Source organism: Lepus europaeus, chromosome 8 (genome assembly GCF_033115175.1).
Source record: "Lepus europaeus isolate LE1 chromosome 8, mLepTim1.pri, whole genome shotgun sequence".
NCBI lineage: Eukaryota > Metazoa > Chordata > Mammalia > Lagomorpha > Leporidae > Lepus > Lepus europaeus.
The window spans coordinates 74,355,301-74,382,964 of record NC_084834.1 but is presented as its reverse complement, the minus strand read 5'-3'; the positions used below and the strand labels follow the sequence as shown (position 1 = coordinate 74,382,964).

Genomic DNA, 27,664 nt, shown 5'->3' with positions numbered 1-27,664 from the left:
GGATGTTTCATCATGGGTTTTCTCACCACAAAATTATCTCAAGCTAAACACCTGATTTCTCCTGCCTTACCCACTTTTCTTCACTTCCCTTTTTTCTTTATTTCTCTTAGTGGTACTACAATCTAAAAATTTAGTTAAGGACAAATCTTAGGACTCAGCCTCTCTCCCTGTCCTACACTATCAGGCACAAATCAGGCAACTACCATATTTAAGCCACTAAATATTTCCTAAATCCCTTTTGCCCTCTCCATGTCTATGAAGCTTTCTCTAGTGCCATAGTCACACATAATGTTATCTGAACCACTTAACTGCCTGTTGCCTCTGCCACTAGGCTTATCTCCCTCAAACTCATTTCTTTATTTTGTAGTGAAGCACTTAAATGGTAACCTGATCCTGTTACTACCACCAAGGAGAGTTACCTATCCATAGGCCATTATGTACAAAATGAACTCTAACCTGAACTGGTCACATTCTGGCTTCCATCATAGTACTCATCTTCTGCAATTTCTTATTGGTATATCATGTGGATAAAACCCTCATCCACTGGTTATGAGATCTTTACCATGGTGCTTGTATCAAACACCATGACACAGTTTCTGAACCCCTCAGCAGAGCTCAGATTTTGCTGAACAAATGGGTATAAGATGCTCAGAGAATCTTGCTCATACTATTCTCAGAACCATGCAAGCTTTGGTACTAAGTACATTAAATAGTGATACGCCAATTCACAAAGCAGGACTTAAATATATTGATGTTTGAAACTGAAATGTAGAGCATATTTACAGGTATATTATTAAAAGAAAGAGGTACCTTAAGTTTCTTCATGATTCTATGGAATTCCATGGAACATCTCTGGTTTGCAGTAAGAAGTTTTTGAATCTGTTTGGCTTGTGGATATGGAAGTGGCAGGTTTGCTTTTACTCTAATTGAAAGCTCTTTTTGGGTTTCAATTTCCTTCTCCAAATCAAGAGACATTCTATTCAAGTACTCATAATGATTCTCCATTTCTGAGTATCTTTTTAGAAGCTCCTAAAGGAAATTAGAATCCATTCAATGTAATAATTCATTCTAATTTAACAATAACTAGTTCTAACCCTAGAATTGTAATGAAACTTAAAACAATTTTGGTGGGCAAGAAATAAATTAAGATCTTTGTGTTTTTTTTTTTTTAAAGGGGAAACTGTAATTGATTTTGAATTATAGAAATAATATATATTTATTGTGGAAATTTAAAAAGTTTAAGCAAATACAACAAAAGAAAACCAGAAACAATCATTATCATTTTGATGCTTTTTCTTTCAGTCTTTTGAACATCCAGGATCTAAATGAGCTCTGACCAAGTCTGAAGAGAAATTTGGGTGAATTCAACCTGCTGTGTATTGTAGCTTCTATATAGTTATAGAGGGCTGTGCAAGTGAGTAAATTAAATAAGAGAAAGATTCAAACTGTATACCTGTCATTTTGGTATAGCCGCTTCACTGCTATTGTTTGCCTAGCTGTTTTCTATCCCTGTATCAGAGCTGGCCGTTAGGACCTAACTATTTCACTTTTTCACTGGGGAAATCACTGAGCTGTTTTCTCAATGACAGTAATTGCCACAAAACTTTTTAGGGGATCAAATAAAATGTGTAATGTATGTGCAATATTTAAAGTGGTATAGACACTACAGCTTGAAGGAAATAAAACTGTATAAATGTTTCTGTGTCTATGTTTGTGTCCAAATTCAGATTCTGCCAATTTATGAGCTGTGTAACCTTGGGCAACTGCTGAACAAGTTCTCTGAGCCTCAGTTTCACTGTTTACAAATGGAGCAATAAAATCCATCTCATGAGGGAAACCAACTAGCATATGGTAGACAGGCACTAAGTCTGGGCTTTATGCTTGAATGACCAAGCAGGTGGTATCCTGGTCAGAGCACAGGTAGAAGAACATGTTAAGTTCAAGTTGCTGCAACTGTGTAGTAAGTGATAGGTTTAGTCCAAGAGCTAACCAGCAGAAGAAAGAGTTTCTGTTTTCAGTAAGTTAAGTAAAAACTAGATGGTGGTCTATGTTGGAAGGGATTCCGGTCTTTGGTCTTCTGGTGTGTCACCGTACAGTATGGAGGAGCCTCTGGAATAATGACTGCTGTCAGGAATGCTAAGTGATACAGCCAACAATCCAAACACATCCTTAGGGATCATGTAGTCTAACAAGGGTCAGAGTAAATCCTGTTCTTACCTTTAGAAACTGGATACTTCTTACTATTCCCATGGCTACCTGTGTGTGCCAAGCCACCATTGCTTCTGCCTGGATTATTGAAACTGATCTTTTAAATGGTCTTCCTGCTTCCACTCTATTTTCAATGCAACAGTCAGTAACCTCTTAAAATGTAAGGTAGAGCACGTCTCTCATCTCCATGGATCTCCATCCCCTTCCTTATTACCTCAACATCCTCTGAAGGCCCCACAGCCTGCCTCCTCCCATTAACTCTCTGATCTCCTTTCTTAGCTTCCCCGCTGCCAGGCAGGATGACATTTCAGGAGCACTGGACTCACTATTTCCTCTATCTGTGATTTGCCAGACACCAGAATGGCTCAGTCGTTTACCTCTTTCAGGTAAAATCAGACTCCCATTGCTTTGTTCGTATATGTAAGTAAATATGCACATCCTTAATACCTGAACCAGATATTATTTAGAAAAATACTGAGCAGTATTTACTTGTTCCACAGAGGTTCCTTTGATTCCATTTCAGGCTTCAAAAAGCCTTTGGAACGGTTCTAATATTCATATGCTATTTTCACATGGGGCACTTACTTTTATCCTAAAGCATTTTTCTCTCAGGCTTTCTATAGGGTGTTGTTGTTGCCCATCAGCCATTAACACTTTCTCATGTTCTACTAGCTCTTTGCTGTTCTGTTGGTCCTGGTGTGGTACAAGAAATAAACAGGGTTTCAGCTATAATTATATTCACATATAATATATAACCAAATACTCAATTACATCTTATATCCATTCAGTAGTAAATGCAATATCACATTTTTAACTCAAATACAATGTTAAGATGCTCAGAAAAAATTCTGATGAGTGAAATTAAAAAATTCACTCACTGGGGGACATGGTAGGAGGAAGAAGTAGAATTGTATATATTTTAGAGGTATGATCGCTTCTTTGTAGTTGCTAATCAGTTTTAGATTTATTTCTGGTTTCTTTTCTTCAAACAAAATCTCTACATTAGAGTTACTGCTACCAACTAAACACTCTAGCAAAAACACCTGGCTTTCCATAGCATCCCAAGCCCTATTCATATATATTCTTTCCAGCATGTTGAAACAGGAAATTCATTTACTGTTTATAGTTTGCATTTCAGATCAAAAGTACGAAACATTTTCTCTCACTTGCTTATACTATTCACCACAGTATAAGTATTTGTTGAGTGAATTAAACCTGTTTATAGATTTAATTAGGGCTGATATAAAGATGATTCCCAAGGGTTAGGCATTTCTGGTGAGACTGCAAAATATTATTTTTCAAATATGAAAAGCAAAGACTTTCACAAGATTTCATACAGCTATTGTCCGAACTTTTTGTTATTTTTTAGAGGATTCAATTAGGTTTAAGACTTAGTGGGGCCAGTGTTGTGGCATAGCAGGTTAAGTCACCACCTGCAATGCTGGCATCCCAGGTGGGTGCCAGTTTGAATCCTGACTGCTGTGCTTCAGATCCAGCTCCCTGTGCCTGGGAAAGCAGGGTAGGATGGCCCAATTATTTGGGTCCTTGCACTCATGTGGGAGACCCAGATGAAGCACAGGGCTCCAGGCTTCAGCCTGACCTAGCCCTGGCCATTGCGGCCATCTTTGGAAGTGAACCAGTGGATGGAAGGTGTCTCTCATCTCTCCCTCTCTTTATGACTCTGAATTTCAAAATAAATGTAAATCTCAGAAAAAAAGTTAAAAACATAGTATTAAGGGAGACAGTCTGCTTTAACATCATTCTTAAAGATGAAAATTAAATTGTATTTTCTGAAAAACTTACTTTTTAAAATTGGTTCTTATTGTGTGAAAATTATAGTTTTCTCACTATCCTTCATTAGTTGTAGAAGCTTCCAGAAACAATCATTATCATTATTTGCAAAGTTTGATTCTTATAACTAGTTACTAGATAAGTGAAGATTCTGAACTCATTCTAGCTATCATTTTTTTAATGATTTCTCTGAACTGGTCTCTTTCCATTTTGAGAGACTCTTTTATCCTCCTCAGCTCAATGCTTTCCTTAGCTATGGTTCTGATTTTTTCAAGGTTTTCATAAGCTTTCTTAGTGAAGTGCAAGTTATCCTTATCCACACTTTGTACAGATAAATTCTGAGCCTCGTATTGCTTCTTCAATTGTTCCATTTCACTCATTTTTTAATGAGTTTTACTAACATCGTCTTTCATTTTAAGAAGTTGAAGTTCTTTTTTCTGAATTTCTTGAATCTTGAGATAATTATAAAACAATTTAGAATGCAAATAGAATTCTTTCAAGGAAGGAAAACAGAGTGTATTTGTTAGTATATACATAAACACATGTTGAATATTCCTTATAGGAAATATTTGGGACCAAGAATATTTCAGATATTGGGTATTTTTGGATTTTGGAATATTTGTACAGATTGCATTGGTCGAACATTCCTAATCTGAAAATTTGAAATCTGAAAGTTTTTGAGCATGATGTTCTTGCTCAATAAGTTTCAAATTTCAGATTTTTGGATTAAGGATGCTGAATTTGTATTTGTATCTATATGTCTATACCCTTTCTCTTTCCACAGATAATTCTGGACACAGTTACTCCCAAAAGAACAAAACAAAGCATACCTTTTTCTGCAGTTCATCGTTTGATTTATCTAAATCCCTCTGAATATTTGAAATCTGAGTTGTCCTTTCTGAAAATTTCTCTTTTAATTTACCAATAGTTTCTTGCTGATCTTTCAAATGCATATGAGCAATTTTTAGTTCCTCTTTTGTTGCCAGATCCTTTATGTTTAGAAGAAAAAGAAAAATGCTAGGATATAAAAGCATATCAGCTTTTCTTAATCATTAGCTTAAACCAAATCTTAAACATGTGGGCTCCGTTAAAAACAATCATTTAATTACCACAAAATGATAAAGTGCAGAAATAAAAAAAAAAAAAAAAAAAAAAAAAGAAATCTCCATGCTGTTTTCCACCATGGCTGCAGCTTGAACAACAGGATATAAAATTTTCCCCTTCTGCATATCCTAGCCAGCATTTAGTGCATCTACAACCAATTTATCTTTGACAAAGGAGCTAAAATCAATCCCTGGAGCAAGGACAGTCTCTTTTGGGAGACTAGGAGGAAGCACCTGGCTCCTGGCTTTGGATCGGTGCAGCATGCTGGCCATAGTAGCGGCCATTTGGGGGGGGTGAACCAATGGAAGGAAGACCTTTCTCTCTAACTCTGCCTGTCAAAAAAAAAAAAAAAAAAAAAAAAAAAAAAAAAAAAAAAAGTAGTGGGTTTACAGGATATGAAGAAGGAATACAACTCACTCTAGCTATGGTTTCCTGTAGGTTTTCTTTGAGTTGATCTCTCTCCAGTTTGAGACTCTCCTCTATTCTCTTTAACTTATCTCTTTCTTTCATTACAGATTTCATTTCTTCAAGGTTTTCATGAAGATTTTGGGCCAAATTTAAATTCTCCATTTCTATCTTATTGAGAGTTAAACTTTGGTTCTTGAGTTGTTTCTGCATCTCACTGATATCTTCTTTTAACTTAAAAAGTTGATGGTCACTTGTCTTAAGTTCTTGAATCTTAAGATAATCATAAAATAATATGTTAGGATACAGACTATTTTTAGGCAAGGATAAGTAATAGTTTTTAAATGGATTAAGACAACAGTCTTTCCATGTCACTCTCATAAGTTCAATTATTTTTGATATACCCATGTATATACATTTATAATCCCATAACCCAGATTAAAACAGAACATTTCTAGCATCCCTTTCAGTACCCATGCAACCCTTTCTGGAGGTAACCACTATTCTGACCTTTACCATCCTAGATCAGCTCCTGTTTAATCTACTTATCACAATGTGTTTATCATTGTCCTGATGAAAGGCATCTGCATTGTTTCCAGTTTTTCGCTGTACTATAGGAGGCTGCTATGGCCATTCTTCTATATGTTCTTTTATGTTAGTTAGTATGCATTCTTTTCTCTTGGGTACATACCCAAGGAGTGGAAATGCTGAGCTTTTAAGCAAGTATATATTCTGCACGAGTAAATACTGACAAGCCGCTTTCCAATGGGGCTGAGCCATGTTACATCCCTAAAGGTTTCAGGAACAAATAAATCAAATATGCATTCAAACAAGTTCCCCACAAAGTACCTTTTCTTGTAATTTAGCATTTGACTTTTCTAAATCTCTTTGCAGATTTGCAATTTCATTTGTCTTCTCAGAAACAATCTCTTGGAGTTTATCGACAGTTTCTTGGTGCTCTTTCAGATCCTTGTGAGCAATACTTAGTTCCTCTTGTTTTTTCAGATCCTTTATTATTAGAAAAATTTAAGAACAATGATATAGCTTAATGTCAATTAGTATTTTTAATCAAGAAATATTTTCTTAAAAATAGTAACATAAATTTTTCTCTTCTCATCTCCAGATATGCTACTCCTACTTTCCTGGGACAAATATATTATACAAACACTATTTTATAGCTTATTTTCCTCCTTAGAAGTTATGTTGGGCTTCCAAACAGGACATTAAAAATCTATCTATTTCTCTCTCTCTCTTTTTTTTTTGTTAAGAGTACACAGTATTTTGACATACCACTCATATATACCTAGTTTCTGTCTTAAGAACATTTAGATTGCTTTCCATTTGTAAATTACAAACTACTATAAAGAATGACCTTTTGGGAAACTTCAGGTAAGTTTATTTTGGAGCATGAAGATAAGGGCCTACTAATTTGGCCTACATAATTTGATGATTATGGAATATATTACCTTGAGAATCACATGCATATTATGTGCATTATAATACAGACTTTTCATGAACTTTTTGAAGTATCTTTATATAGTTTTCTTTATTGTAACAACTGAGTCAGTAGACACTGAATAAAATCCATAAAGTGCTGGTTACAGACTAGTAATTTTGAAAAACAATACTAACTTCTCCATTTGAAAAGTTACACTGTTTTATTCTTGCAACAATACCACTTGTTTCAAAGCAGGGTTCACTGCTATAAGGAAGTATCACATTCACTTGCTAGGAAGAGACATAGTGTAACTTACTTTAGCTTCTGTTTCTTGAAGGCACTCCCTAAGTTGGTCTCGTTCCATTTTGAGGGCTTCTTTTACTCTTTTCAGGTCATCATTTTCCTTAGTAATAAGTCTTATTTCTTCAAGATTTTCATGAAGTTTCTGAGTCAATCTTAACTTCTCCATTTCTGTACTTTCCAAAATTGAATTCTGGGACTCTAATTGCTTCTTCAATTGCTCTGTTTGATACACAGTTTCTCGGAGATCATTTTTTACTTTAATAAGTTGACATTCTTTCTCCTGAAGTTCTTGGATCTTGATATTAATCATATAACAAGTTAGAGTAGTAATAGATACAGACAAAAAATTCAACAATACTTTCCAAACTGAACAGGCACATCTTCACCTGTCTTCAATTTTAGGGTGATTCTTATCCTGTTTCATTAACAAAGGACCCAATTCAAACTCTCAGCTGCTCAGATTACAACTAAAAACAAATACATACCTGTGCTTTTAAGGCAGAATCTGAGCTTTCTAAATCCATCTGTATATTTGCTATTTCATCTGTCTTCTCTGAAATAATCTCTCTCAGTTTATCAACAGTTTCTTGGTGCTCTTTGAGGTGCATGTGTGCAATTTTTAGTTCCTCTTGTTTTTCCAGGTCCTTTATTAGACAAAGAAAAATAATACATAGAGGATAATACAATTCAAACAGTACAGAAATGTAAAGGATAAGAAGAATCATTCTACTCCTTTTCTGAGGCTTTCCTGTCCTCACTCTCTAAGCTACTTTCAGCTGTCAATTCATTCTAGGTAGACTTTGCAACTAATCCCTAACATGTCATGTGAAATCAGCGCTGCAGTTCTATCCTACTCTATATCCATGCCGTAGAACTCTATGATTGATGGCGCATTTAACCAGTTCCCACTAAAAGATAGTTAGAAATTTCCCTATTTTGTGGTTTGCTTTATTTGGTTACTGCAATTTGCTGCAATGAGTATGCTTCTATAAATATCTTTGTCCAGCTACCCAAATGTGTATATGACTGGCTACAATTGGACGTTTTAGGTTAAAAACTTAATGAAAAATGTGGAAAGTCTTAGCAAATATCCCCTACCTCCTCATGACCCCCAACCTTCCTCAAAGCTGGAACCTTTTACATTCCCATGACCCCTGCGGCCCACCGTTCCCTTAGGACACACAGTTGCAGTACTAGATGGGGAAAAGATGGTAACTCACTTTAGTTAGAATTTCTCTTAGGTATTCCTTAAGCTGGTCTCTCTCTGCTTTGAGAGTCTCCTCCATTTCCCTAAGGTCATCTCTTTCTTTTAATACAGATCTCATTTCCTCAAGGTTTTCATGGATCCTCTGTCTCAGCTGTACATTCTCCATTTCTACGTTTTCCAGTGTTGACTTCTGGGTCTCAAATTGCTCTCTCAAGTGTTCCATTTCACACATTTTTGCCTGAGATTCATTCACAGCTTTCACCTGAATATACTGCTGTTCTTTTTCTTCAAGTTCTTGGATCTGAGAAAATAAAATAAGTTAGGATATGGGCAGAGCTTTTTTTCTCTTAAGCATAAGAAAGAATTATTCATAAACTAAGGCAATCATCTTTACATTTTAGCCTACTCTTCTCTTTCAGAAAGGATATGAGAAACACAATAATCAGATGTCAATTTCCAGCTTAACAGAACCAAGCCTACTTTTGTCTACAATTTAGCATCTGAATATTCGTTACCTGGTTTGTCTTCTCTGAAATATTACTTGTACTCATATTATCTTGGCACTCAGATATGAATGCAAATAGCTTTTAGTATTTGTGTTTCCAGTTCTTTTAAGATTACAGGAAAATTAATAAAACTTAACAATGAATACAACTTAATCCTATTTTTGTATCCAAAAAGCAACAAAAGAGGGAAACTTACTTTAGCTGTAATTTCTTTCATGTTTTCTTTCAGTTGGTCTCTTTCTATTTGAAGGGCCTCCTGTATCCTTTTCAACTCATCTCTTTCCTTAATTATAATTCTTATTTCTTCTTGACTTTTTTGAAGTCTTTCGGTTAACTCAAGTTTCTCACATTCTGTATTTTGTAGTGTTGACTCCTTGGCTTCGAGAAGCTCCTTGAATTGTTCCAGTTCACTCATTTTTCCCTGAGGCTCACAAACTTCCTTTACACTAATCAGTTGTTCTGGTTTCTCATAAAGCTCTTGGATCTTAAAAATGGTAAAATAGCCAAAAATGTTTATGTATACACAAATAAACATATATTTTAAGCAAAAAAAAAAAAAAAGTAGGTTGATTTCTAAAACAATTTAGTGCATAAACACCAATCTTTATTATTGATTTATTTAAGCAGAGAGTCAGTGAGCAGGGAGGGAGAGTTAAGACAGCACGATAGTGAGAGAGCTTCCTTGTTTGCTGGTTCACTTCCCAAGTGCCAGTAACAGTTCCAGGCTGGAGACCAAAGTCAGGAGCTGGAAACTCAGTGTAGGTGGAGGAACCCAACCATCTGAATCATTACCACTATCTCTCAGGGTCTGCATGAACAGGAGACCAGAATCAGGAATGGAGCTGGGTAGAACCCAGACCCAGATACACTAATATGTGATGCAAAGGTCTTTTTATTTTTTTAAAAATGATTTCTTTATTTATTTGAAAGGCAGAGTTATATATATAGAGATGGAGAGACAGAAAAAGGGAGAGAATGTTCTATCCATTGGTTCACTCCCTGACTGGCCACACAAAGGCTGGGGCTGAGTTAGGCAGAAGCCAGGAGCCTGGGACTCCATCTGGGTCTCCCATGTAGATGGCAGGGGCCCAAGCACTTGAGCTGTTTTCTGTTGCCTACCAGGCACATTAGCAGGGGGCTGGATCAGAAGCAGAGCAGCTGAGACTTGAATTGGTGCTCATTTGGGATGCTGGCATTGCAGGTGGTGGTTTAACCCACTGCATCACAATACTGGCCCCTAAAGTTCTTAATAGGCAACTCAACCAGTAAGCCAGATATAGTTTTTCTAACCCAATGGGTCACATCCCTCGGGTATCATCTCACTGTTCCTTCACCCTCACTTACCTTTTTCTGTAATTCAACATTGGTCATTTCCAATTCCTTTTGCATGCTGGATATTTCAGTTTCCTTTGCTGAAAGATCCACTCTCAACTTATCAATAGTTTCCTCTTGTTCTTTTAGGCAACGACGAACAACTTTAAGTTCCTCTTCAGTTTCTAGGTGCTTTAAGAAATGGATAGAAAAGTTATAACCATTGTAATTCTACTTCCTAAAGTTCTCATGAAAATATACTTATAAAAAGTAAACATTGTTAAAAAACGAAAATTACTTTAGCTATGATTTCTTGTATGTCGTCTTTAAGCTGCTTGCTTTCTGACTGAAGAGCTTCTTGCAGCCTCTCCAGGTCATCTCTCTCCTTGGCCACAGATTTCACTTCATCGAGACTATCTTGAAGTCTCTCGGACAACTTCAGTTTTTCCATTTCTATTCTTACTAGTGCTGAATCTTTGGCTTTGAATTCTTCCTTCAATTTTTCCATCTCACTCATGATTTTAGTAGTCTCATCTTTTTCTTTCATACTGAACCACTGTTCCTCTTTTCCTTGAATCTGTTGAATCTTAAGAGAATCATAAAACAGTACAGTTGAGATCCAGAGATATTTTAGCGTAGGGAAAAAGGAATCAGGACATTTTCTCCAACTGTCAGGGCAGGACACAGCCATCTTTCCACCTCTCCCACTCTTCCATTATTTGGGCATTTAACTCTCCTTTATTGAAGACTCAGTGTTGTCAGCATCCTTACTAGCAGTTGTAGATAAAATAGTAAATGAGACTTATGTGCTCTCTGTCTTTCTGAGACTTACAAGTTAGGGGGAAAGACAGACATAATGCAAAATCTTACCAGGGCGTTAACATCAAATCTAGTTATTGTGAGTGATTAGGAAGGGTTTCCTAGGGATACAAAGCTTCAGTTGTGACCTGGAGGATAAGAGCATTAGATAGGCAAAGGGAGGCATGGAAGGACTACAAGTGGAGAGAGCAGAGCATCTGATGGCCATGACATGCAGAGAGCAGATGAGTGTTGCTGGGGCATGAGCAGGAAGTGTGAGCTGAAATAAGGCTGTACAGCAGCAAGGTCTGGGGTCCAGGGCTTCATGGGTCACATGCAGGACTCTGGTCTTTATTTCCATTTTATTATTGAGACAGGAAAGGAATTAAAAAAGAGCACCTGGGCTCAGAATGGGGAATGGATAAGAGAAGTGTGAATATGAACGTGGGAGACCAGTTAGAGAAAAAATCACAGTGTGAGTTGGATTAGGGTAGGCGGTGGTAGCACAGTGAGAAACAAAGTGGAGGGATTTTCACATGTGTGTGTGCACACACATACACACACAAAGAAAGAGTGGGAGAGGGAGAACTGGGAGAACTTTAACACGCAAACCCACTGATGTCAACAGGGTTGGTCACTGAATTAAGGAGTGGGTGAGAGGAAGGGATATTGGTAAGGATGACTCTCAAGTTTCTGAGTGAAGCAGTGAGGAAGACAGTAATGCCTCATGGGATGTTAGAGCAGCAGGTTTAAAGGTGGGAAGAAAATAATTCATTTTTGGCTTTCACCTTTCCTGCAATTTAGCACTGCTTTTTCTAAATCATTTTTGAATATTTAAGAAAACAAATGCCTTCTCTGAAACCTTGTGTCTCAGTTTCAATAGTTTCTTAATATTCATGAGTACTTTTAATTGTTCTGTTTCTGATCTCTTCATGATTAAGTGACATTTAAAGAATGGTAACTGTACTTTAACTATGACACAAATGCCCCCTCTCCAAAACCTTGATTTTTGTAAAATAAAATGCTAACTACATGGGAGGAAACTTACTTTAGCCAAATTTTCTTGCATGTCTTCTTTCAGTTGGTCACGTTCAAGCTGAAGTGCTTCTTTTATCAACTTAAGGTCATCTCTTTCCTTAGTTAGAGATTTTATCTCTTCATGACTTTCTTGGAGTTTCTCAGTCAACTTTTCCATTTCTATGCTGGCGGGAGTTGTGGACTCCTTGATTTTAGATTGTTCTTTCAGTAACTGCAGTTCACTCATTGTTTCCTGAGCCTCACTGACTTCTTTAACATTAGGAAGTAGCTCCTGCTCCTCAGGAAGCACTGAGATCTAGCAATATTCAGAAAATACCAAGGTTACTATGTGGAGAATATTATTGTGATTGCTAAAGTTTTATTTGAAAGGCAAAGAGGGGTGGGGGTGGAGGGAGAAGAGAACGTCTTGCATCCACTGATTTATTCCTCTAATGCCCACAGCAGTTGGGGTTGGACTAGGCTGAAGCCAGGAGCTGTGAATTCAATCCAGGTCTGTTCCTGGTTGTGGGTGGCAGGGACCCAAGTAACCTGAGCTATCAACACTACTGCCTCTAGGGTATGTACTGAAGGAGCTGCAATTAGAAGCAGAGCTGGAACTCAAACCCCAGCATCAGATATCAGAGGTGGAAGTCCTAAGTGGTATCTTAACCAGAATCACAAATGCCCACCTGTTTCCCAGCCCATCACACCCCAGCAAGTTTTGAAGGGAAAAGATCGGGGTACATTCTACAGCAATGATCTTGAACCCTCAGAGCCTACTCCTACTGTTTATTCCTTTTCCTTTGATTCTCACTGAAGCTATTCACAACTTCTCTTTCTAGTCACATTCTGTCATAACTTTCTTTCCAGCTTAGATTCAAAGTGAACCAATTCTTATTCTTTACTAATAAGGTGTTAATTCAGTCAATTGTTAGTTCCCAAATGCTACAAGTTGAGCAGATTATATATATATTTTTTGGCAGGTAGAGTTAGACAGTAAGAAAGAGAGATAGAGAGAGAAAGGTCTTCTTTCTGTTGGTTCACCCCTCAAATGGCTGCTACAGCCAGCGCAGCGCCAATTCAAAGCCAGGAGCCAGGTGCGTCCTCCTGGTCCCCCATGCAGGTGCAGGGACCCAAACACTTGGGCCATCCTCCACTGCCTTCTCGGGTCACAACAGAGAGCTGGACTGGAAGAGGAGCAACCGGGACAAGAACCCAGGGCCCATATAACCCAGTGCCCATATGGGATGCCAGCACTGCAGTTGGAGGATTAACCAAGTGAGCCACGGCGCCAGCCTCAGAACAGACTATATTCTAATATATGTAGGGTCCCATCTTCAGATGGGCCCCACTACTACTTGTCAATTTTTTCTGTGTGTACACATAGAATGCTCTTTCCCATGATTATAGGAAGTTACCATGTAATTTTGCCTATCACATTTCTCTATGTACTATACTGGAATTGAGAGATTTAAAAATTATTTATTTATTTATTTTAGAGGCAGAGATATAGAGAGATCTTCCATCCACTGGTTCAAGAGCTAGGAACTTCATTGGGACTTTCCATGTGGGTGCCAGGCGCTCAAATACTTGGGTCATCCTCTGCTGCTTTCCCTGATATATTAGTAGGGAGCTCGATCCGAAGTGGAGCAGCAAGGGCTCAAATACGCAACCATATGGCATACCAGCATTACAGGCAGTGGCTTACCTGCTGTGCCACAATGCTGGCCCTGAGGGACTTTTTTATGTGCCCACATTGGGGGAAAGAACCATGTCTTGTTTAATATCCACAGTATCAATGCTTGGCATAGTCTTTTTAAAAATAACAAAGATATATATTTTAAAGGTTTATTTATTTGAAAGGCAGATTACAGAGAGAGGAAGAGAGAGAGAGAGAGAGAGAGAGAGCTATTACCACTGCCTCCCAGAGTTTTCACTGGCAGAAATCTGGAGTTAGGAGAGCTGAAACTGTGAATCAAACCCAGGCACTTCAATGTGGGATGTTGGCTAAAGGCCTAGGTTAAATGCTCCCCAGAGTAGGCTTTTTAACACAAGTTGGCTCAGTCATGTCCAAGTCTCACCTCTAGAGCATCTAACATTATCTGGTGTTACCTAGCCCATTGATTACTTATAAGCTACCTCCTTCCACTTCAAATAGATGGTAGGATTTTAGGAAACTTGTCTACCTTGTTCCCATATTTCTATAACCTAGGACTGTGCCTGCCATATTCCACATTCAACAAATTTTGGTGCAGCAGCTGAGAAGCCACTTGGGACCTCTGCACCTCACACTGGAGGCCTGGGTTCAAGTCCTGGCTCCATTTCCAATTTCAGTTTCCTGCTAGGTACACCCTGGGAAACAGCAAATGATGGCTCAGGTACTTGGGACTCTGCTGAATGTGTGGGAGACCCAAATAATTTCTAGGCTCCTGCCTTCAGCCAGACCAAGCCCCAGCCATTGCAGGCATCTGGGAATTGTTATTGTGAATGGAAGATTTCAATCTGTGTCTCTTTGGCTTTTAAAATAAAATGAATATAAAAAAAAAATCCCTTAATTGAATGAACCATAACTTAGCTACTATTTAATGTTTATTTTTTCTTCAGCGGAGAAAGGAAGAGGTGACAGAGTACAGAAGAGAGAAAAGACTTACCTTTTGTAATTTGGTGTTGGATTTTTCTAAGTCCTCCTGAGTAATTTTCATTTGAGCTGTCTTTTCAGAAAGGCTTCTTCTTAGTTCATCAATGGTTTCTTGCTGTTCTTTTAGATTCATGTGAGCAATTTTTAGTTCTTCTTTTGTTTGTAGGCCCTTAATTAATGAGAAAGTGAAATTTAAAGAGTATTACAACAACATTATCCCAACGTTGTCTCCCTCTTTCCAATTATCTCAGTTTTTAAAGAAACATTTAATAGATGAAAGAAAACAGTGTAACTTACTGTAGCTTCAATTTCTTTTATGTATCCTTTAAGTTGGTCCCTCTCTATTTCAAATGTCTCCTGTAATTCCTTTAGATCATTTCTTTCCTTGGTTATAGAGTTCTTTTCTTTATAATTTTCTTGAAGTTTCTGAGCCAACTCAAGCCTCTCTGTTTCCATTTGTTCCAACTTTAATCCTTGGTTCTTGATTTCATTCTTTAAATTTTCCATTTCATTCATCTTTTTCTGCATTTCACTCATCTCTTCTTGAACTCTAAGAAGTTGTTGCTGTTTTTCTTGGAACTGTTCAGTCTTAAGATTTATAGTTTTTATAATTACTATTTTGCCTATATTTTCTCAAAATTCTTATGTAAATCATTAGCACAGGCCTGCCTATCACCCCAATATAAACAGGCAAGTAGCATTTATATTAAACGCACAGTGTCTTAGTGGGTTGAATAATGTCCCACACAAAACTCATGTCTACAAAGAATGTCAGAATGTGAATTTACTGTGATGAGGTAAGGACTGAGAAAACATCCTAATGGATTAGGGTGGCTCTCAATGTAACAAAGAGTGTATTTATAACAGACAAAAAAGGACACAGAGAGACAGAAAGGAACATCATATGAAGGTGGAAGCAGAGACTGCAGTGACACAGGTACAAGCGAATGAATGACAAGGTTAATTGGGAGACACCAGAAGCTAGGAAAAGCAAAGGAAGGATTCTTCTCTAGAGCCTTAAGATCATGGTACTGATGACACTTCAACTTTGAACTTCTAGAATCCAGAACATTAACAGAATAAATTTCAGTTGTTATAAGTCACCAAGTGAATGCTAATTTGTTATGACAACCCTAGGAAACTAACACAGGTTGATCAAGGAGCAAAGGTGAAAATGAGACAAAGTGAAAAAAGCAGAGACTAATATATAAAAGTAGCTACCAAATAACTATAATTTTTCATCTTTTAAAAATGGTTATCTATTGGAAACGGCAAGAATGTGAGAGAGAGAGAGAGAGAGAGACAGAGAGAGAGAGAGAGAGGTATCAATCTTCCACCCACTGGTTCATTTCCCAAATGTCTGCAACAACTAGGACTGGACCATGCTGAAGCTTGGAGCCAGGAAATTCATCCAGTTCTCCTATGTGGGTGGCAGGGACCCACGTATTTGAGCCATTATCTGCTGCTTCCCAGGTATGCATTAACAGGAGGCTGGATCAGAAGCCAAGGCAGGGCCCACACCCAGGCACTCCAATCTGGGATAGAAGCCTCCCAAGTGGTGGATTACCTTGCTGTGCCACAAGGCCTGCCCTGATTTCTTACCTTAATAAAAAGTTTAAAAATAATTTACTTTCATTGTTAGTAATATGCTTAAGGGGTGGCCCAAACAAATACTGAGGCATTACATTTCACAGGCTGTGATTTCTTTCACTTCTTTAGGAGGAGTGTGAAACAGAGACAAGGTTTTGTAAATTCAATTACATGAGAAGTGAAGGTGAAAAGAATGCAAAGAAAACACATTTTAGGAAAAAACACTATAGTGCACATGGCAATGCCCTTAGCTTATAGTGAAAATTCTCTGTGAGTAGACCTCAGAATCTCTTGGGCAAATCAGTTGGTACAGGGGTCTTTGCTCTGAAGCAGATATTACAGTATATCTTACTTCAATAAAAGAGTCTGGAAAATATAAACATCTAAGAGTTGACAGTAATGGTTAATCCTATATTTTAGAGAATGACTAATGAATCCCCACAAAGGAAGGATCTTTATTTCCTTGACCAATGACTCTCAAGTGCCTAGAACAGTGTCTAGCCATGGTAGTTCTCAATATTTGATGAGGGACTGTACTAAACAGGTTGAATGATACAAGGCTCTTTCTCACTGAATGAAGTCTCTGGAATCATATAATCCTCACAGGGAATATTACTTAAGACCACGGTATGAGTTGACAAATTTTAAAACATTAAGATCTGTACATGTGGGGATATATGTGTTATTCCTGGATTCTAGTCTACGGGCATCAAAATTTATTATCAAGAAAAGTTAAGTCAGGGAAAACTAAAAATTCACCTTTTCCTTTAGTTTTTCTTCAACTTCTGCCAGCTTCTCATAGGCCCTAGAGAGCTCTTCTTCCTTCTTTATGGTACAGTTCTTTTCTTGTACAACAATTTCTTGTTGCTTTTTTAGTTCATCGCCAAGAATTCTTAACTCTTCCTGGTTTTCAATGGTCTAGAATTAAAAATAAAAAGTTGAGATTCAGATAAATATTAGATCATATTTATGAAATCTATTAAAAATCAGTATTTGCCTCAGCCTGCAGATGAAGAAATTAAGACAAATCATATAAGCAAAGATCAACAACAAAAAGGGGTGTGTGTGTGTGTGTGTGTGAATTATTAATTTAATCACACAGACCCTAGAAATCTTTATTTTATGTCATTTCTTTATAGCTACATTTATATTCCTATTATGATAATTAGAATTGGATTTAGCATTCTATCATGACAGCTTAGCTCATTTCAGCCCCATTAGCCCAAAGAGACTATTTCTTTTTTAAAGATTTATTTATTTATTTGAAAGAGTTACAGAGATGCAGAGGCAGAGAGACAGAGAGGTCTTGCATCTGCTGGTTCATTCCCGAATGGCCGCAACAACAGGAGCTGTGCTGTGCTGGTCTGAAGCCTGGAGCCAGGAGCTTCTTCCAGGTCTCCCACCTTGGTGCAGGGACCCAAGCATTTGGGCCATCCTCTGCTGCTTTCTCAGGTGCACCAGCAGGAGCTGGACTGTAAATGGAGTAGCCAGGACTTGAACTGGTACCCACATGGGATGCCGGCACTGTAAGTGGCAGCTTTACCTGCTATGCCATAGTGTCAGCCCCAAAGGAACTATTTCTAAGCTTTCTTGACTGATAGAGATTATAGTTACGAGTTTTTTTTTTTTTTTTTTTTTATATGACAGGATGCCTTTGGTTTTGGTTACTGATCAACAGCAAGCTCAAAAATGCAGCCACCTTCTGTTGGCATAATCTGGGCTAATCCATGTATCAAGACCAAAAAAAGGAAAAAGCCCGAGAAAAGAATATACATTTATCTGCTTATGTACATTTGGTTCTTTTGGCTGAGTAGAAAATCCCAAGAAACACATAAAATTAAAACAGTACAAAAGTTCACATTCTACTGTGACCCATAGGGAATTTCTCAAAATATTAATTTCAGCATTCCCTCATGTTGCCTCTGAACAGATAAAAATATTAAAGTAAGGGTGAAAATACAGGCAAACACCACCAACAAACAACTGAAGATGAAATAAAAAATTTGCAGTAGTATAAGTAAAACCTTTAGGAACAAGTTTAATAAACTGTGTATAAGATGTGTATACTGTATACTGAAAAACCATAATATATCACTGAGAGAACAGATAAATTACAGAAAAAGATACAATGATGAATAAGCAAAAAATGTTCAAGCTCTTTAAGACATTAGGGAAGCCCAATTACAACTAGTTACAGGCCCGGTGCTGTGGCATAGCAGGTGAAGCCTCCGCTTGCAGTGCTGGCATCCCATATGGGCACCGGTTCGAGTCCCGGCTACTCCAATTTTGATTCAGTCTCTGCTGTAGCCTGGGAAAGCAGTGGAAGATGGCCCAAGTCCTTGAGCCTTTGCACTTGAAGAGATAAGAAATCTGGCGGATGCTCCTGGCTCTTGGCTTTGGACCACCACAGCTCCAGCCATTGCAGCTAATTGGGGAGTGAACCAGTGGATGGAAGACCTCTCTCTCTGCCTCTCTTTCTCTCTGTGTGTAACTTTGACTTTCAAATAAATAAATAAATCTTTAAAAAAAAAAAGTTACATATTCATTAGAATGGACAAAATTAAAAGCACAAATACATATGAAGTGTTGGTAAGTAAAGATGTAGAGTGGCCAGAAATACCTTAATTTGTTGAGGGGAATGTAAAATGGTAAAACTACTTTGGAAATCAGTTTAGCAAATTCTTATCGAGTTAAATATATACTTCTGTATGTCCCAGCAATCTATTTAGATATTTATGTTAGAAAAATAAAAAATAGGGGCCGGTGCTGTGGCACAGCAGGTTAACACACTGGCCTGAAGCGCCAGCATCAGATAAGGGCGCCGGTTCTAGTCCCGGCTGCGCCTCTTCTGATCCAGCCCTCTGCTATGGCCTGGGATAGCAGAGGAAGATAGCCCAAGTCCTTGGGCCCCTGCACCCCCATGGGAGACCCAGAGAAAGTTCCTGGCTCCTGGCTCCGGATCAGCGCAGCTCTGGCTGTTGTGGCCATCAGGGGAGTGAACCAACGGATGGAAGACGTTTCTCTCTGTCTCTACCTCTCTCTGTAACTCTTTCAAATAAATAAATCTTAAAAAAAGAAGAAAAAGGAAAAATAAGGGCCTGACAATGTAGCATAGCAGGTAAAGCTACTGCCTGTGATACTGGCATCCCAAATGGATACTGGTTCAAGTCCTAGCTGCTTCACTTCTGACCCAGCTCCCTGCTAATGTGCCTGGGACAGCAGCAGAAGATGGCCCAAGTGCTTGGGTGCCTGGCCCTCTATGTGAGACCCAGATGAAGCTTCCGGCTTCTGGCTTTAGCCTGGCCCTGCCCTGGCAGGTTGGCTATTTGGAGAATGAAACAGTGGATGGAAGATCTCTGTCTCTTCCTCTCTGCTCTCTCCCCGTCCCCTACTCTATAATTCTGCCTTTCAAATGAACAAAATAAATCTTAAAAAAAAGAAAGAGAAAAATGCTTTAAGAATGCTTACAATAGTTTTACTCAAAATAGTCAAATATTGGAAATAATCCTCATTTCCATCAATAGTAGCTGATATATTCATATAATGCAATATTACTCTGTGAAAAAAAGGAATGTAAGAAGTCAGACATAAGAGACTATACACTGAATGATTCTATCATGTAAAATTCTGGGGGAGACAGAGTTACCTGAGGTGAAAACATACCACCACAGAAAAAACTTGGAGCACAGTGGGGAGAGATGAAGAGTGGTTGGTAGGGGCACAAGGGAAGTTGTTTGGGATGGGGCTGAGAGTGTCTAGGTAGAGACATTTGTCAAAAATCACTAGATTGTATGTTTTTAACCAGATACACTTATTTCCTGTAAACTATTACCAAAAAGCAGTAAGTATATAAGAAAATAACAAAATGAATTGTGAAGCATATAGTACTAAATCCTACCATTTCAATATTTTCCTTTAGGTCGGTCTTCAACTGTTCCTTTTCTGCTGTAATATTCTCTAACCTTTGTTGGAGTTCCTTTTTCTCCTGTATTAAGGAAAGCATCTTCCTCTGTTGCTCACTTGCTTCATTGTCCTTAACATCTGCAATCAATGCTTTGGTTTTTTGGGCATCCAAATTTTGGTTTTTATCTATGTCAACCATCTAAAATATAAAGAAGTATTTCTCAAGTACTGAATGACAGTAACTATAATAATAAACACAGCCAACATTTACATGCACATTATACACGTGGTGCTATTCCCATATCTTAACATATTTAATCTTCAATATAACACCATGTGGTAGGTGTTATTATCCCATTTGACCAACCAGGAAACCGAACTTCTGAGAAGTCAAGTCACTTGCTCAAGATCACTCAGAGAAAGGTACAGCCAGGTTTTGAATCCTATCTTGCAGCACAGAATCTGTACTCCTGTGCCTGCTCAGCTATAAATGTGAACAATTATCTCAATATGTGACTTCAGTTATGTTCACTATTTCAGACCAATTATATAGTGAAAAAAGATACTTGTCTTTCCTTTCTACATATTTTCTGTCTCATACTAGTAGCATTATGGTATTTTACTACCAAAGAAGGAACAAGCAACCTTGAACACTATATTTCTCCCTGCAAAAAGCTTGAAAGCATTCCCTATCTTTCATTCCTAGAAAATCTTTATTATCAGAGGCAGTTGTACTCACGAAAAGCTGGAATTTTATAATATGCACAGGATAAAACAATTTTGATAAAACCTCTTTCACATTATAATATTATAATCGATCTTTCTTAATTTTTTTTCTTTTTTTTTTATTAAACTTTTATTTAATGAATATAAATTTCCAAAGTATAGCTCATGGGTTACAATGGCTTCCCCCTCCCAAAACTTCCCTCCCACCCACAACCCTCCCCTTTCCCGCTCCCTCTCCCCTTCCAATCACATCATGATTCATTTTCAATTCTCTTTATATACAAAAGATCAGTTTAGTATAAATTAGGTAACGATTTCAACAGTTTGCCCCCATATAGCAACACAAAGTGAAAAAAAAAATACTGTTGGAGTACTAGTTATAGCATTAAATCACAATGTACAGCACATTAAGGACAGAGATCCTACAAGATATTTTTTAAAAATTGATTAATTTTCTATGCAATTTCCAATTTAACACCAGGTTTGTTTGTTTTTTTTCATTTCCAATTATCTTTATATACAGGAGATCGATTCAGTATATAATTAGTAAAGATCTCATCAGTTTGTACCCACGCAGAAACACAAAGTGTAAAAATACTGTTTCAGTACTAGTTATAGCATCACTGCACATCAGACAACACATTAAGGGCAGATCCCACATGGGATGTAAGTACACAGTGACTCCTGTTGCTGACTTAACAATTTGACACTCCTGTTTATGGCGTCAGTAATCTCCCTAGGCTCCAGTCATGAGTTGCCAGGGCTATGGAAGCCTTTAGGGTTCGCTGACTTTGATCTTATTCCGATAGGGTCACAGTCAAAGTGGAAGTTCTCTCCTCCCTTCAGAGAAAGGTACCTCCTTCTTTGATGGCCCCGTTCTTTCCACTGGGATCTCACTCACAGAGATCTTTCATTTAGGTCTTCTTCTTTTTTTCTTTTCCATGGTATCTTGGCTTTCCATGCCTACAATGCTCTCATGGGCTCTTCAGCCAGATCCGAATGCCTTAAGGGCTGATTCTGAGGCCAGAGTGTTGTTTAGGACATCTGCCATTCTATGAGTCTGCTGTGTATCCCACTTCCCATGCTGGATCTTTCTCTCCCTTTTTGATTCTATCAGTTAGTATTAGCAGACACTTGTCTTGTTTGTGTGATCCCTTTAATTTAATTTTTATATATCACTTAAGTAAAGTATATTAGATGAATTAATTTATCCATTGGTAAGTCATCAACAAAGGTAATCTAATATACCAACTCATTTGTAAAAAAGAAGACAAAGGCTGACCTTACAATTGCTGGTTTGTAATTAGGGTCCATGATAAACATTCTGCTCTATACCAGCAATTTTTAAAAAATTTTTGTAATAGTAATCACATTAAAAAATAGATAAATGAAGGGAAAAATTATCTAATGTCACCAACTTCACACTATTGCTTCTGGAATTTTAGTATACTTCCTAACATAGTTTTTCCCCAAAGATTTTTCCTTAAATATAGCTATTATAATGAATTTATACATATTCTTTTTAGCTTATCTTTTTCCATGCTGCTGAGTAATCTTCAAATCATAATTTTTAGCAGCTTTTGATTCTCTTAAGTGAACATGGATAAACACTTAACCTTGTTATTTCTTATGGTTGGCAAAATGTTTCTGACAATGGTGAGCAGAGAAATTACATGAAAATTAAGGTGGGGAACATATAGTCTTTTAAAATCAGTTTGTCAGTTATTATAATTCAGAATTTTGCATGTTTATTCCTAAAAACAATAGTGTATGCAAACACAAAGCAGACCTGAGACAAGGTCTTTAGTGATGACATGCTTGATACATTTCAAATCTGAACTCAGCCTAGAAAGTCTTTTAGTATTTCATACCATGGCTATGAGCAAAGTACAAAAATTATTAAATAAAGAAAAAAATTTTTTATTATATAACTCAACATACTAACCAAAAACTTATAAAGTCACTGGACTTCCAGAAGGAGACGTATCAAGCAAGACTGAAAGGGAGCACTCTAAGGGGATTCATGATAGACCTACTTTGCAGCCATTTGGTGCCCAGATGAACAGAGGCGACCCTGGGAATCTCCACCTAGACCCTTTTATCACCAGGAATGCATAATTCCTGTACGAACTTGATACCACAGGAACTAACTGGTTCCAGTGAGTATAACTCTCCTTCTCCCTATCTTCTTATTCTGTCCCTTTCTCATGGAGCTCTGTAATTACATTCTGAATTGACTAAAAGAATATATTGATTGTTGTATATTCCTTTCACAAATCTATACAAAATTTTTCCCCATCATAAAAATGGAAGCTATAAATTTTCAAATGCCTTTGGACCATCATTAATCCAAACTATAAATAAGGTAAGAATACAAGATATTGAGCAAGTGAAAATGTTTTTATAGGAGACAAGGAATGAAGTACAGGGAGACATAGAGAGAAAGCTCCCTTTCCAAGGCAGGACTGGCCCCACAGAGATCTATTTATATCAGGTGGATCTTAATGAATTAATCTGAAGTACGTGTTTTTTATTTAGTAAGTTATCCTGAAGATTTTTCTTTTTGTACAATATGTCTATCTTTAAAAATATGATTATACACAAGTCAGGTGCACTTTTATACATCAACAATGAACAATCCATAGATGAAAAAAAATTGACAATAGCCCCCAAAAAGAATAAAATACTAAAAGTAAACTTAACAAAGGAAATAAAAGACTTGTATACTAACTACAAATGCTGTGGAAAGAAATTAAAGAAGATACAAATGCAAAGACATCCCATGTTCATGGATTGAAAGACTTAATAATACTGTTAAGAAGCCAATACAACCCCAAACAATCTACAAACTGAAATCCCTACCAAAACCCAATGGTGTTTTTTGCAAAAGCAGAAAAATCTACCCTAACATTCATATGGAATGTCAGTAAATCCCTAACAATGGATCTCAAAACATTGTTGGAAAAGAACAAAGCCGAAGGGCTTATACTTTCTGATTTTAAAACTTATATTAGACAGCTACAATAATCAAAATAGTACGGTGCCAGCATAAAACAAAAATGGTCTACACATCAGGTCTTTTGATGGGTTTTGTCCTTGCCTTGTAACTGAATGTGAAGCTGTTAAGATTTTTTTCTTCCCAAAATTGTGCTTAAAAACCTCAGTATCACCAGCCCTTTGGAGTTTTTGCCTCTCTTGGAGCCCCTCTCCTGGTCACTCTGCTAGGAGGTCTCTGATTTACATAAATCTTCCTTTTAAATAAAATAATAAAAAAAAAAAAGTCATAGAGACCAACAAACAGACCAGAAAGCCCAGAAATAAATACTCAAGTACATATATGGTCAAACAAGGGTGCCAACCCCATTCAAGGGGGAAAAACCAGTCTTAGCAATGGTATTGAAAAAACTGGATATGCACATGCAAAATAATAAGGTGAACCCCTCCCATACACTACATACAAAAATTAATTCAAAATGACTGAAGACCAAAACATAAAAGCTAAAACTATAAAATGTTTAGAAGAAAACATACGAAAAAGCTTCATGACAAAGATTTAGATATGGTATCAGAGCATAGGCAACAAAAGTAAAAACAGTTCATCAAAATTAAATTCTATCAAAAGACATAATCAACAGAGTGAGTCATCTATTAATAAAGAATTCATATCCAAATATATAAAGAATTCCCATAACTCAAACAACTCATATTAAAAATGATTAAAAGACTTTAATAGGCGTTTCTGCAAAGAAAATTTACAAATGGCCAACAAGCATATTGAAAGATGCCCAGTATCACTAATAATCACGAATATGTAAATATAAACAACAGTAAGATACTGCCTCACATCCATGAGGGTAGCTGCTATATAGGCAGAAATAACCTGTTGGTGAAGTTGGGGAGAAACTGGAACCTTTGTACACTGCTGATGGGAATGTAAACTGATATAGTCACTGTGGAAAACAAAATGGTGTTTCCTCAAAAAATTATAAATTGCATTATCATTTGATCTAACAATTCCATTTCTAGATATACTTCCAAAAATGAAAGCAGAATCTGCAAGAGATATTTATGCACCCATCTTCATAGCAGCATTATTCACAATAACCAAAAATTTTGATGCACCCCAATGTCCATGAAGGTGGAATGGATAGGCAAAATGTGGCAGAGGTTGAGTGTCCTTTATCTGAGATGGTTGGGACCACAAATGTTTTGATTTTAGAGTTCTAGGTTTTTGGATTAGGGATTTAATACCTGTACAACAATATGAATGAACTGAATACTGAACTATATACTTAAATATGGTTAAGGTGGTAAGTTTTATGGTATGTCTATTCTACCAGAAATTGCAAAAAAGAAAAAAAAGACTGTATACTATTCTAAGATATATGTGTATACACACACACACATATACACATACCTCAAAGATTATTTTACCAGTCTCCCAATGAAAAATGTTTTAAAATTCTAGCAGTAAATATTCTGGATTAAGGGATGAAGTACAATAAAACCACTTTTCAAAGTATGAACTAGTGCCTTTTTTGCCCTTCCCTTTCCAAACAGATTATAAGCATTTATTTTTGAAGTTATTTCAAAGACAAAGTTATTTCAAAGCTTGTAAAAATCAATGTTAGTTAATAGTGTTGCAAATAACAAATAAAATTGAGATTACCTTTGCTTACTTAAGTGTTTGAGGTTAAACAGAAAGCTTTTATACAAGAAAATGAAAACTTTGAAAATATACAAGCTTTACCTTTTGCTGTAATTCATCTTCAGTTTCTCCCATGTTTTCCTCTACATGCAAATTCCTGGCTGTTTCCTCAGAAATTTTCATTTTTAGTATGGTAATTGTTTCTTGGTGTTGTTTCAGTGACTCAAGAGCATTCCGTAATTGTTCTTGTGTATCTATGTTCTTTGTTAGATACGCAGAAAATAATTTCCATTAAAATGTGAAATAATGACAATAATTTTGCAATTACTAGTTGATCACAAATAATAAATGATGGCTCCTGCAATGTTTTCAAAGAGGCTCCAATTTTCCAAAGTTTGATAAATCAGAAGCCTTACCATATTTACTGTATCCTGAATATCACTTTTAAGTTGGTCCCTCTCTGTTTGAAGACTCTCTTGGAGTTGTCTTAGGTCATCTTTTTCTTGAGTCAATATTCTTACTTCTTCTAAGGTTTGCTGAAGTTCCTCAGCAATGAATGTTTTCTCCCTTTCTATAGTTTGCAGCCTCAAATCTCTAGTTTCTAATTGTTCCTTCAATTGTTCCATTTCATTTAACTTCTCTTGGCCTTCAGTTGTTTTTTGGTTAAGTTCTTGGGTCTTGTGAGAAAGCTATAAAATAAAGAAAAATAAACAAGTAAAAGCAAAACCAAACCCCAGAAGATTCACCCTAGTATGCAGGTATTTTTCTTTATAGGATTTTGTACCAACCTCAGTCTTCAAAGTATCTAAATTTAAACGAAATTTTTGTGCTTCTTTAGAGAGACTTCCCATTTCTTGATTCATTCTCTTATTTTCCTCTAGGACTGTATTATACTTCTGCTGAAATTCCAGATGAAGGGTCTTGAAATCTTGGAATTCTTGATTAGTGCTTTTATAATTCAACTGAATAGCTGCTAGGTCATCTTTAGTTTTTCCAATTTCTTCAAGTAAACCTTGAATTCTACTCTCCTTATCAACTACTTCAGATAACAATCTATCTTTTTCTGACGTTATCACACAGATTTCTTCAGATTTATCATTTATCTAAGGAAAAGAAATAAAACTTAGTGTTTTTAGCCATGTATGACCCACTGAAGCAATTTTCAGGGAAAAAACATTTCTCTATATAAAAAAAGTCATTTTAATTAAGAATTGACTAAAAAAGGGCAGTGTTGCTATTGTCATATTTTCCTAATTTAACCTTTCCAACTTTAGTTTGGGTGCTGTTTCCTAATGTCTTTTGGTTCTAGTAAATTGCATGATAAAAACAGTCAGTAGGAACACTCATGTCTTTGTTTTTCCCCTTTATCCTTCTAAAACGTTCTTTAACTTCGTTGTGTTGCAGGCATTTTAAGGTTTGTCTCAGAATCTGAGTTATTTTTTTCCCTAAAAGATTTCAGTGCAGTTCAGACTGCCAATAAACCTAATTCATGAATAATTTAACTAACACTTGCTTAAAATTCTTACTGAAAAAAGTATTACTTAAATTGTTGTTTAAATAATTAATCCACGTGCAGTTTATAAACAGTTCAAACACTGTGAAACATAAGGGTTGAAGAAGCTGAGAAAGAAGGCTAAAAAGGTGGCACAAGGGGAAGAGGGTCCTAATAGCCTGGTGGTTACAATCTCGTGCTTAGGAGGCAGACCTGTGTGGTTCAACTACTCTTTTTTTTTTAAAGATTTATTTTATTTATTTGAAAGACAGAACTACAGAGAGAGGTAGAGACAGAGAGAGAGGTACGTCTTCCATCTGCTGGTTCACTCCCCAGATGGCCACAACAGGCCAGGAGACAGGAGCTTCTTCTGGGTCTCCCATGTGGTGCTGGGGCCCATGGACTTGGGCCATCTTCTACTGCTATCCCAGGCCACAGCAGAGAGCTGGATAGGAAGAGGAATAGCCGGGACTAGAACCGGTGCCCATATGTGATGCCGGCACTTCAGGCCAGGGCGTTAACCCACTGCGCCACAGCACCGGCCCCTCAACTACTCTTAATGAGTTTGAGGCCGGCGCC

At 37.0% G+C, this 27,664-nt stretch overlaps 1 protein-coding gene across 2 annotated transcripts in view; it reads right to left on the bottom strand.

Annotated features, from left to right (window-relative positions):
* CENPE (centromere protein E) overlaps positions 1–27,664 on the bottom strand; it is an 85,732-nt gene that overhangs the window by 24,208 nt on the left and 33,860 nt on the right. For both annotated transcript variants that reach the window (XM_062199797.1, XM_062199798.1), the window contains 19 exons: positions 26,382–26,696; positions 26,010–26,282; positions 25,696–25,854; positions 20,215–20,418; positions 17,076–17,234; positions 15,024–15,314; positions 14,740–14,895; positions 12,120–12,404; positions 10,572–10,859; positions 10,307–10,465; positions 9,159–9,446; positions 8,470–8,757; positions 7,735–7,893; positions 7,263–7,544; positions 6,358–6,516; positions 5,521–5,781; positions 4,830–4,988; positions 2,794–2,901; positions 811–1,029 (listed from right to left, as the gene is read on the bottom strand). In XM_062199797.1, the coding sequence (XP_062055781.1) occupies positions 811–1,029; positions 2,794–2,901; positions 4,830–4,988; positions 5,521–5,781; positions 6,358–6,516; positions 7,263–7,544; positions 7,735–7,893; positions 8,470–8,757; positions 9,159–9,446; positions 10,307–10,465; positions 10,572–10,859; positions 12,120–12,404; positions 14,740–14,895; positions 15,024–15,314; positions 17,076–17,234; positions 20,215–20,418; positions 25,696–25,854; positions 26,010–26,282; positions 26,382–26,696 (4,212 nt within the window). The remainder of the gene's footprint in view (positions 1–810; positions 1,030–2,793; positions 2,902–4,829; positions 4,989–5,520; positions 5,782–6,357; positions 6,517–7,262; positions 7,545–7,734; positions 7,894–8,469; positions 8,758–9,158; positions 9,447–10,306; positions 10,466–10,571; positions 10,860–12,119; positions 12,405–14,739; positions 14,896–15,023; positions 15,315–17,075; positions 17,235–20,214; positions 20,419–25,695; positions 25,855–26,009; positions 26,283–26,381; positions 26,697–27,664) is intronic.